This window comes from Rhineura floridana, chromosome 14 (genome assembly GCF_030035675.1).
Source record: "Rhineura floridana isolate rRhiFlo1 chromosome 14, rRhiFlo1.hap2, whole genome shotgun sequence".
NCBI classification, from domain to species: domain Eukaryota; kingdom Metazoa; phylum Chordata; class Lepidosauria; order Squamata; family Rhineuridae; genus Rhineura; species Rhineura floridana.
In genome coordinates, this window is record NC_084493.1 from 9,217,632 (window position 1) to 9,229,779 (window position 12,148).

General features: G+C 45.7%; 1 protein-coding gene across 2 annotated transcripts in view; it reads right to left on the reverse strand.

Moving 5' to 3' along the window:
* Positions 1–12,148, reverse strand: part of TRIP4 (thyroid hormone receptor interactor 4) — a 59,826-nt gene that overhangs the window by 22,800 nt on the left and 24,878 nt on the right. The window contains exons 11-12 of one of the 2 annotated variants that reach the window (XM_061595077.1): positions 9,945–10,036; positions 2,750–3,093 (exon numbers count right to left, since the gene is read on the reverse strand). In XM_061595077.1, the coding sequence (XP_061451061.1) occupies positions 3,067–3,093; positions 9,945–10,036 (119 nt within the window). In that variant the 3' untranslated portion in view covers positions 2,750–3,066. Of the gene's footprint in view, positions 1–2,749; positions 3,094–9,944; positions 10,037–12,148 lie in introns of those variants that run through there. The other variant, XM_061595076.1, reaches the window with a different exon arrangement.

Sequence of the window (12,148 nt, forward strand, 5' to 3'; positions counted from 1 at the left end):
TGCTCGGACACAAGTTAGAGCAGCAATAGCTGCCTATCAAGTGGCGGTGAGGGCGGCAAAGAGGGAATTCTTTGCTGCCTCCATTGCATCAGCAGAGTGCTGTCCCAGGAGGTTGTTCCAAGTGGTCCGAAGCCTGGTCGGTCCAGTTGCTCAGGAACCCTTGGAACAGTCTAAGGCCTCCTGTGACAAATTAGCAAAACACTTTGCTGATAAAATCAAACACCTGAGGAGCTCGATTCCGTGCGCCGTGGATACAGTGAGTGAGCTAGAGTTGACCAGCTGCAAACCGGTCAAATGGGATCAATTTTGGCCTCTTCCTTCTGAGGATGTGGACAAGGTGCTCTCATCTGTAAGGCCTACCACTTGTCTAAATGACCCTTGCCCATCGTGGCTCCTTATGAGCTGCAAAGAGAGATTGGGTGAGGGGATCAAGGCAATGGTTAATGCATCCCTGCAAGAGGGTGTTATGCCACTAGCCCTCAAGGAGGCTATTATTAAACCCATCTTAAAGAAGTCCTCCTTGGATCCCCAGATTCTAACCAACTCTCGCCCAATCTCGAACTTACCATTCCTGGGCAAGGTCATTGAGAGGGTGGTGGCAAATCAGTTGCAGGCACACTTGGAGGAAACGGATTATCTAGATCCATACCAATCGGGTTTCAGGACTGGACATGGAACTGAAACAGCCTTGGTCGCTCTGGTAGATGATATGAGGAGGGCACTGGATAGGGGAGAATTCACCTTCCTTGTCCTCCTGGATCTCTCAGCGGCTTTTGATACCGTAGACCACGGTATCCTGTTAGATCGCCTGGAGAGTATCGATTGGGAGGCACAGTTTTACAGTGGTTCCACTCCTTTCTCTCTGATAGGCGCCAACAGGTAGCATTGGGTGATGAGGTTTCAGACCCTTGGCCTCTCAATTGTGGTGTGCCACAGGGTTCTATCCTCTCACCCATGCTATTTAACATCTATGTAAGCCACTGGGAGAGATCATCAGGAGATTTGGGCTGCAGTGTCACCAATATGCGGATGACACTCAGCTCTATCTCTCATTTAAATCTTCACCGGAGAGGGCTGTGGAGACCATGTCCAAGTGCCTGGAATACGTGAGTGGATGGATGGGCAGGAACAGGTTGAAGTTGAACCCTGATAAGACCGAGGTACTACTTGTGGGAGACAAGGGAGGGTTAGGAGATGTTGACCTGGTGTTTGATGGAGTGAAGTTGCCCCTACAGGACCAGGTCCGCAGCCTCGGGGTTGTTCTTGATTCCAGGCTGTCCATGGAGGCTCAGATTTCGGCTGTGAGCCGGGCAGCTTGGTATCAATTACACCTTATACGTAGGCTGCAACCCTACCTCCCTATTCAACAGCTCCCACTTGTGGTGCATGCCCTGGTCACCTCTCGATTGGACTACTGTAATGTGCTCTACGTGGGGTTACCCTTGAAAACGACCCGGAAATTACAACTTGTACAGAATGCAGCGGCGCGCTTACTTACCAACAGCCGCCGCCGAGACCACATTACGCCAGTACTATGTGATCTACACTGGCTGCCGGTTATTTTCCGGGCCCGATTCAAGGTGTTGGTATTAACCTTTAAAACCCTGTACGGTTTCGGCCCAGCTTACCTGAAAGAGCGCCTCCACCGCCACCAATTATGCCGCCCAACAAGATCAGCCACTCAAGGCCTTCTCGCAATCCCACCAACCAAAACAGCTAGGTTGGTGGGTACTAGGGAGACAGCCTTCTCTGTGGTGGCCCCCACTCTCTGGAACTCCCTCCCATGTGATCTTCGACATGCCCCTTCCCTAGAGGTATTCCGCAAGGCCCTGAAGACGTGGCTTTTCCAACAGGCCTTTGAGGTCCTTGGGAAGGGTAAATCTTCATGATTTTACCATCTATCATATGCTGTTACTGTCCAGTATTTTTCTCTGTTATTAATATGACTGCATTCGATATTGTTGTATTTTATCTCATTTTAATGTACGTCGCCTAGAGTGGCTAATTGCCAGATAGGCGACAAACAAATTAATATATTATTATTATTATTATTATTATTATTATTATTATTATTATCGTGCAGATGACACCAAGCACAGCAGCAATAAAACATTATTATGTGATTTTTCCAGAGGACTACGAAACGGTCATGTGTACTATCTGGATACAATATATACATTGCCTTTTCTTTAACTGGTTTTCCAGTTAAACCAGCCCCTCCTTTGGGGTGAAGAAGCTGTTGGCAAGAACTGCCAGCTTGGCCCTGTCATGTAGCCACTGTGTCAGTTCAGATGATTCTCCAAACCATGGTTCAACTGTTGTGAAAAAGACTTTGGGCTCATGCACTCACTTGCCCACCTGCATATTCCCAATGCCTTCCTTTGTTCGCTTCCTAGTTTGTGGTAATTTGCTGTAGTGCCCAAACAACTATGGTTACCACAGACCACCATTTGCTTCTAAACCAGAACTGGTAACTGTGGTTTGATGGTGGGTTTATCTATGGCTTGCTCAAATCAGGAAGTGAGGGGAGATGTAGAGTGCACAAGTGGAGATGGAAGGATTGGCTTAGAGGATTGTCTGAACTAGACCACTTGTCTCATCGTTTATTTTTACTTATTTTATTATTTAAGTAATTTATAAGCTGCCCATCATTCAAAAATATCATGGTGGTATACAAAAAGAAAATAAAACAAATAAATACAAAATACACAGTTAATACAATCGTTTTGTAAAGCCAACTGGAACAATATCCACAAGCGTGTCTGCAAAAGTATATTATGTCAAATATGTCAACAAAGAAACAAGCTTCTAAGAGTCCAGTTCAAAACAGGTATCTTGTGTCTGACCTGGAGCTGTGCAATGGCTCAGCAGATATGAAGTCCCAGGGGAGCTGAGGCCAGGAACTTCACAGTCTGAAGATAGGTCATAGCCTGCTGAGCTACTTAGGACTGCACTCAGGTCCTGCTCGCGGGCTTCCCCCAGGCACCTGGTTGGCCACTGTGAGAACAGGATGCTGGACCAGATGGGCCACTGGCCTGATCCAGCAGGCTCTTCTTATGTATGTTCTTAAGTATTCAGGTTCCAGACCTCTTTCTAGGCATAGGAAGAATAAAGATGTGCAATAAAAAGCATCTGAAGCTCAATCCACACAAAACAGAGGTGCTGTTAGAGGGTAGTCTGTGTGTTTGGGACAGCAGTGTTCAACCTTTTCTGGGTAAGGCTGCATCCCCTTCTAAACAGAGGAGGTTTGCAGTTTCAGGGAACTCCAAGATCCAACTTTGCTGCTCCAGATGCAAGCGGCCTTTGCGGCACAGAGCACCTTCCACTAGGCTTACATAAAGATAGGGTAGTTTCAGTTACAGTAGGGCCCCGCTTTTTGGTGGCCCGCTTTTCAGCGTTCCGCTAATATGGCAGCTTTCAATTAGAGTAAGCCCCCACTCATGCGGCGCTTGTTCTGCTTTTACGGCATTTGTCGGGTGCCATTTTATTGATGGAGTTCCGCTTTTCAGCGGGGGTCTGGAACGTAACCAGCTATATGAGTGGGGCCCTACTGTATCTGTTCTCTTGTAACATCCAGGACAGGCTACTGTCATGCGTTATCTTTGGTTAACACTGCAGCAAGCTTAAAATATAGCTTTTATATTGTTTTGTTTAGCTAACATTATATAGCATTATATAGCATATAAATACAATTACATCTTGTAATTTTTGTGTTATTGTTGTGTCGTCACCTAGGAAAGCTTTTGAAGTGTGGGATATTGATGTCTAAAAAATAAACCAACCGACCTGTGTTTGACAAGTGGTACAAACACCCCAATACTTAAGGAGAACATCCCCGACACCAGATACCAGCCAAATGGCACTGACCAGGTATGTGCAAGACACCACACTAGGTAAGCCAGTCTGGTATAGTGGTTAGAGTTTCAAAGTAGGCCTGGAAAGACCTGGGCTCAATTATCTGCTTGGGCATGAAGCTCACTGGTTGACCTTGGCCTGATAATCATCTCTCAGCCAAACCACCTCAAAGGGTGGTTGTGAAAATAAAGTTGGGTGTGGGGAGGGAAAGCATGCATGTTACCTTGAGCTCCTTGGAGGCCAGGTGGCACAATAACAATAACAACAACAACAATGCAATTGCTTCAACGCATTTGGTCAACGATAGGGTTGGATTTTTTTTAAAAAAGAACACAATCTGTATGTGAAAGCCTGCCAGGCCAAGCTGAGACAGGTGGGACAGGAACTGTGCAAAACCACTGCTGCTAATAGATACGGATTTGGTAATAAAAATGGCTTTGCTAAGAAGAAGAAAAACACACACTAACTGCCTCAACTGCTGAGGTTACAAACCACAGACTTGCTGTGCTGCTGAACGCAGGCCACATCTTCCCCAGAGGCTGTTGAGAGCTTATATCTGCTGCTTGCAGATAACAGAAACACGCTGGCAAGGGGCTTGGCTGCTTTGAAGGGGAGACAGACACATCTTAGCCAGGCTACTTCCCTTCCCTTTCATCTCGCACTTATGTAAGCTCCTGCTCACTCTTCACACGGCTCACCATGTGCAGGAAATCAGTTGCAAGCATGATCAAGTCGAGAGCAGGACCAAAGGAGGCGGGCCTGGAAAGCCCTCTGGAGCACAGGGTCTTCCCGTACGCCCACAGATCTCAGGCACCCCCCTCTCAAAAGAAGGCATGACAAACTGTTCCTGCTCTGCAACTATGGACATATTCCCTGCATAAGGAAGGCTTAGCTGGAACAACGCAGAGTTTCATTTATTTATAGCCTGCCTTTGAAAAGGAAGTATTTTCCAAGGCAGCTTGCAACACAGGCAATAAAAATAATAAGAAAAACGATTTAAAAGGATCATCAAAGTACATCAGTTTTTTTTTTTTTAAAAAAGAGCGTGTAAAGACACAAGGGCTTACATGAGAAAAAGGCTAATGGGACAAAAAGGGTTTCACAGCATGTCTAAAAGGGGGAAAGAGGAGGCTTGATGAATTTTCATGGGAAGGGAGTTCTGCAACAGTGGCATGACTTTTATCCGCCAGAACAGAGAACAGGGCCTCCAAACCCAATCGCAGGGCTCAGGTGAGTTCATAGGGATATATGCAGTCCTTCAGATAACCTGGCCCTATGCTAATTAGGCTACACACTTTAACAGCTTTAAAGGGTAATGGCAGCATATTAACCCCTTTGACATGCCAGGGACTCAAACTACCTCCAGCATTGTTCAGTGGGCTGATATTTCACCTTAAAATGCTAGACAAAATGCTGCAGCTCTGGATTTTATCCTAATCAGGCATCGCTATGCCCCACTGTTTCCCCCCATCCTCCTTTCAATAAAGGGAGTCAAAACTCACCCAACATTCTACCCAAGGGCCACAAAACAGTACTTTAACTCCATTTCAGTTAGTGCACAGTAGGTTTAAAGGACCAAATAAAAAGTCACACAGAACTAAGCAAGCTTTTGAGTTCCTCAAAACTCTTTGATCAAGATGGATGTTGAGCAAAAAACAAAAAAGGAAGGGGGGGGGAGAGAAAAGGAAAAAAAGTATTGCTGCCTTATTCCACAATTGGTGATAGGAAGCAATATGCAGATTTAAGCTGCAATACCATGCACACTTACCGGGGAGTAAGTCCATTGACCTGAGTGGTACTTCCTTCCAAATAAACATGCTTCGGATCTCACTGTTCATTAACCCATGCTTGGTGCAAAAGGGGCTTTTTGCATCTAGTCCAACACTCCTTCTCCAACCTACTTTTTTGTTTGGTTTGCTTAGACATCCAGGCTGACAAAGAGTTCTGTTGAACCTGAAAGCTTTCTCCCTTCCCAATATTTTAGTTGGGAGCAATGAAGGTACTGCCCACTGTTACTTTGCGATTTCCCCCCTAACACAGCTAACTACAATTCAAAAATAAACAAAATGTTGTTGTGTGGAAAGTACACATATAGCAACAGGTTTCATTAGTTCTTGTTTCAGTCTTCACCATCAGCCCTTATCATCGGCTCTAAGTGGCATCCTCACTGCTTGGAAACCATGCATCCCCTTGAAAACTTATGCTTGCGTTCTATAAAAATTGATGGAAAAGGTGTGATTTATGCACACCTTTCCTGAAAACAGACAAATCGCTTTTAATTAAAGGCAATTAGAGCAGATTCCCAGCATATTCATCCATACCCTTATTATTTACAGTCATTCACCAATAGAAAAAAATGTTATCCATTTTAACTCTATAAATACACACATAGGGATGTGGTTTTATATATACATATATACTGCAAGAAAGAGACATTTCTTCCTAATATATATGTTGGCTACTGAAATGAATTACAGAGGCAATCTGCTCTCTTTTCAGGGAGTGATGATGTAATTTTTAATGGAAGAAGTGCATAATATGATTTTTTCCTACACAAGGATTTTTGGCATTCTGCATTGTTTTATCCAACAGATGTGGAACAGCAGGGAGGCCAGCATGTATCCAGAAACTGATCCACAGGATTGAGCTATGTAGAACAGGAACGGGGGACCTGTGGCGCTCCAACTCTGATCAGCCCCAGCCAGCATGGCCAATGGGTGGGGAAGATGGAAGCTGCAATCCAGTAACATTTGGAGGGCCACACATTCCTCACCCTTGGTTACTCAGATCGTTATTAGCTTCCCAATCATAAGACGACTCGTTGTTTGAGAAGCATGGCAAAACAGTTCTGATCTCACATCCAATTTCTCCAACACAAACTGCCTGATGATCATCAAGATCAGGGTGCGGAACTTGTGGTCCTCCAGACTACAGCTCACATCATCCCTGACCACTGACCATGCAAGCTAGGGCTGATGGGAGTTGAATGCAACAACAGCTGGAGAGGCACCAGTTCCTCACCCCTGATCAAGATGTCACGTAGTTCTAATTTGACACTTTTTTACAATATGCATACTAATATATTTCCCTCTTGTTTTAAAAAGCAGTCTTCCGGCTTCTCAGTATGGAAAGGCTTATATTCAGCTCTTCCAGTGCTGGAATATTTGGCATCTAGGAGCAGATGGACGGCCACCAGTTCTCCACCCCTGAGCTAGACCAATAATCTGGTTTCATTTCCTTTTTACTGTCGTGCACACTTCCTGGCTTTCTCCTACTTTCCGCTTTTTTAGTGTTCCTAAGTAAAATTGCTGGGCTGGATCCTTATAACACTCAAGGGCTGGGCGTCCCTCCATGATGAGTTAAACTGGTTTGGTTTATATTACCAGCTTTAACTTCATGGGAGGTACATGATGCTGTGCAAGGAGGACTCCTCTTGCCAGAAGGGCATGTAGGGCACAGAATACATTTGGTACAACAAATCCAGATGCCTCAAAATAAGCAAGATGTGCTAACACAGGTGTGGGAAACCTGTAGATGTTGCTGAACTACAATGCCTATCCTCTCTGGCCACTGGCCATGCTTGCAGGGGCTGTGCTAAAAGATCCCAGCAGTACCTACCTATCTACCCTCCCACACACCCCATTAAATACAGATTAGGGATATGCTAGTAAAATGGATCCTCTGAAGCTCAAATGCAGAAGCCACTAACTGAGCCTCCCTAAGAGAAAACTGCAAGTGGAACACCAGGGCAGGGTGTGGATTAACTACCAAGTATTCTGGTTTCACAGATGGAAGCTTTTGCCTCTATGCAGAACATTACCAAAAGTGGGTAAACAAGCGGCGGTGGCCACTTTTGTCTGTTTAGAGGAAGGCCTCCCGCCCTGCCGAGGGACTGCCGCAAATCTCCTAGGTGTATTGGTCCAGCTGCCTCTGTAAATCAACAACCAACCCACTGGTTGGCAGGAGCCTTGTTCAGAAAGGGATTTCCCTGACTCAGGACTGATTTGGTTAAACAAATACAAGTCACAACAGGCACAGATCTAGGAGAGGAGGTTTCAGATTGACACTCAAAAGTTGCATGCAGTGCTTAGAGAGAAGGAGATACGCACACAGAGAAAGTCACTTTCCCCCCTTGGCCTCTACCAGACAGACTAAGAATTTCCACCATAAGCTCAAGCAAAGATCTAGCTGAGAGATATCTTCTGCAACAAACTCACCTCCTGTGTGCAGAAGACTTTAAATTTAATCCATGCCCTTCATCTTGGGTCACTTCTCTCATGTTTCTAGAATGGCATATTGCTGGTGCCTGCCCAGCCCTACCACAGGGACAAGAGGCTGCTTTGGGGAGGGGACTGCAGTGCGCATGCTTAGCATGCAGAAGGTTGCTGGAAGCTGCAGGAGGGGAAAGTGCTTTTGCGCTCAGGTCCTGCTTGTGGGCTTCCCATAGGCATCTGGTTGGCCACCAGGAGAGCAGGACCCTGCACTAGATGGGCCACTGGCCTGAACCAGGAGACCCTTCTTACGTTCTTAAAAGTCCCGGTTTCTGTTCCCCAGCCTACAAGGATCAAGCAGCAGGTGATGGAAAAGACCTCAGCCTCAGACCTTGGGCAGCTGCTACCAGTCAAAACAGAACAGACAGTACTGGGCTCCATGGATAAATAGTCTGACCTGCTACATGGCAGAATCCTTGGTTACAATGCTTATGGGGAAGGGACGTAGCTCCTTGCTACAGCATCTGCTGAAGGCCTCACGTTCAGTCCCTGATGTGTCCAGGAAGGGCTGGGAGCGAATCCTGCCCGAAATGCTGGAAAGCCACTGCCAGTCAGAATAGACAATACTGAGGACATAAGAAGGGCCCTGCTGGATCAGGCCAACAGCCCATCTATTTTATTTATTACATTTCTACCCCGCCTTTCTTGTCATGATAGAAACCCAAGGCGGCTTACATATGGTTCCCAGGCGGTCTCCCATCCAGGCACTGACCAGACCTGACCCTACTTAGCTTCAGTAGGGAGCTGGCCTTATGTGCCCTCAGACCATAGCCTGGGACCGGCTGGGACTAGATGGTGGGATCTAGTCCACCATCCTGTTCTCACAGTGGACAACCAGATGCCTAGAAGAAGCTCACATGCAGGACCTGAACATTAGAGCGCTCTCCCCTCCTGCCATTTCCCACAACTGGTATTCAGAAGCATAGTGCTTCCGACAGTGGAGGCAGAACACAGCCATCAGGGCTAAGAACGTAAGAAGAGTCCTGCTGGATCAGGCCAGTGGCCCATCTAGTCCCGCATCCTTTTGACAACCAGATGCCTATGGGAAGCCCACAAGCTAGATGGACCAACGGTCTGAGTCAAAAGGCAGCTTTTTAAGCACCTGTGAAGCAGCAGAATATGAAAGGTAATGGGCTAATCAGGAAAACCCTTGGGGCAAGAGGCTGAAATGTTAGGTAGGGCAAGTGTGCGTCCCCCCCCCAAACACACTCACACACAAAGGATGGCATCCCATGTTAGTCATGCTTGGAGCAGACCCATTCAGATTAATGGAAGTTACTAAATTAGGTTCATTCATTTCAGTGGGTCCAATTAAGTTGGATATAACCCTTAGTTTTTCCTTCCCCTCACCCTATACCAGCAAACAGAGACTTTGTAATTGGGAAAACCCTCTGGGGCAGGCAAGAAAGAGACAACTACCCTTTTACCTCAGACCTGTGGGACAAGAGGATTATGGGTAATAGCTGCTGCGTGTCTTACTTTGCATGCAGGTCCCGGATTCAGTCCCTGGTGTCTCCAGGTAGGGCTGTTTCCTGCTTGAAATGCTGGAGAGCTGTTGCCAGTCAGAGTAGGCAGTACTGAGCTAGATGGACCGGTGGTCCGACTTGATATAAGGCAGCTTCCAATGTTCCACATTTCCCTAGCTCACAGCTCCTTTGGAGGCTTCCAATCAGGAAAAACTATCAGAGGGTACCACAATTTTGTCACCCTGCCACGTGTGTGTGCGCAAAACAATCCATTCTTGCAAAAGGTAGCGAAATAACGTGCTTCAGCTTCCACCCTCACAAAACCAAGCTGACTTTCTTTCCACTCACTCACCTGTTCCTTAAATTGCTCTTGCGACAAGCAGTCAATCAAGTCCACACAGCCAAGGAGGCAGCCAGAGGGATAATCTTTGGGGAATTCCAAATCTGTGGCAAGCAGGAGAGGAAATTGTTAGGCAAGCTCAGACACGTGATGCAGGGCCCTGCCATTCTGCACATGGCCTTGATTAGCCTTCGGCTGCCTGGCAGGCACTCAGTCCACAATGCGTTCTACTGTTAATTTCATGGTTTGGACAACAGTGCGTATTTGCTTAGGGAAGCATTGTCTGACTGGAGTTAAGTCCTGGGGAAAGCATTTCACTCCCACAGCCCTGAAAGCCATTCTCCATCAGGACCTCATTCTTTGAGGCCCTCCAGCCAGCGCAAGATCAGCCCCAGGCCTTGTTGAGGTACCCCCTAGGTCAAACGTTACATTCAGTCCAGGTTCAATGGCAAAAAAATACCCCAACTCTTTAGTTAGTAAGAACAGATGTCATGCAATCCAAATGGTATATTCTGACTGAAGCATTTCAGTTCTTATAGAGCTTGCAGTATTTACTTTAAAAATTAGGGAGAAGAAGAAAGGAAAAAAGTGAGACAGTGGCACAGGAATAAAGATACGGAGGCCTTCTCAATCTTGGGTCCACAAATGTTGTTGAACTATATCCCCCATCATCTCCAGCCAGTGTAGCCAATGGCCAGGAATGATGGGAGCTGTAGTCCAGCAACATCTGGGGACCCAAAGTACCTAAAAAATGGCCTTGTCCCCTACATACCCTGCATTATTATTACTTGCTGCTGCACTGTTTTTTGTATTATTGTATTCTACTGTATTGTATTTTAATTCTTTTATGTACGTCGCCTAGAGTGGCCATTGGCCAGATAGGCGACATATAAATTAAATTTATTATTATTATTATTGTTATTATTATCGATCACTGTTTTGCAGAAGAGGGCATCCTGCAGATAATATCCTTTCAGGAGTAGAGACGTGAAGGCCCAGAAATTTTTTTTTTTTGGGGGGGGGGGACAGAAAAATTCTGAAAAACAAAAACAAAACAATTGCCCCCTCCCATTTAATAAAATAATAAAATAATAAAATCTTATTTTTGAGTCGCCTATCTGGCCGAATTAACGGCCACTCTAGGCGACGTACACCAGCAGGATAAAATACAATATAAAATCAATACAACACACACTAACCACCACTCTTATATTTAATCAACAACATTAAAAGCTAACCCACCCCAGAGCTCCCGTAGGCCTGCCTGAACAGCCAGGTCTTCAAGGCTCGGCGGAAACCTATCAAGGATGGGGCATGGCGAAGATTGTCCAGTTTTCCCCCCCTAGGCCTTCACATCTCTAGTCAGGAGGTCCATTCCACATTAGCAGGGTGGCACTTGCCCTTCCTATTGAGCTTTCGGCACCCATTGAAGATGTTCCTCTTTCAACAAGCCTTCTAGGTGGAAAATTTTATCCCACTTGGTATCTGTATTGGATTTGAACTGAGATTATATTTGTGGTGTTGTTTTAAATGGTTTTGGTATATATAATTTTTAAAAATTGTTCCAAATGTTTTAGCTACTTTTATGTATGCATTTTTCTGTGTATGTTTTTACTGCATTGTAAATCACTTCAGGATACCTCATGGGAAGCAGTTCAGAAATGAGATGAATAAAGCTGAGGCAAGGCTGGGATCAATTCATATCTATTCAAATATTTTCCCACTCCGTAAGGGCTAAATGCATTCTCACAACATGCACACCAATCTGTGCCTCCTTTTCTCCCCAACAAGCCGCTAGTCCTCATCACTCTACTTTGACTAAGCCCACATATGTATAACTGAAACAATTGTATATTCAGACTCCTGCCTACCCAGTTTTTGTTTCTTTCCCCTTTCTCTGTTGTCTTCCCTTATCAGACGTTGCTGGAACTTGTGTGAACAGCTGCTACGTGTGGTGAGCCACTGAACTGCAAGCGGCAGCTGCTCAGTGAAGTACCTGGCTTACTCGTCAAACCTGCCTCCTGGTTTGTCCTTTTGTTCCTACTAGCTCTTCAGTCCCAACTACTGGTTTTCCCCATGACTTTTGGCTCACTTCAGATTGCTGCTCATGATTCTGCTTTGGAGATTGTAAGCCCTTTAGACCAGGGACCTATCCTCTCATTCTTTTCAACTATGTACATAGATGGTGCTATATAAATAATAACAACACCACCCTC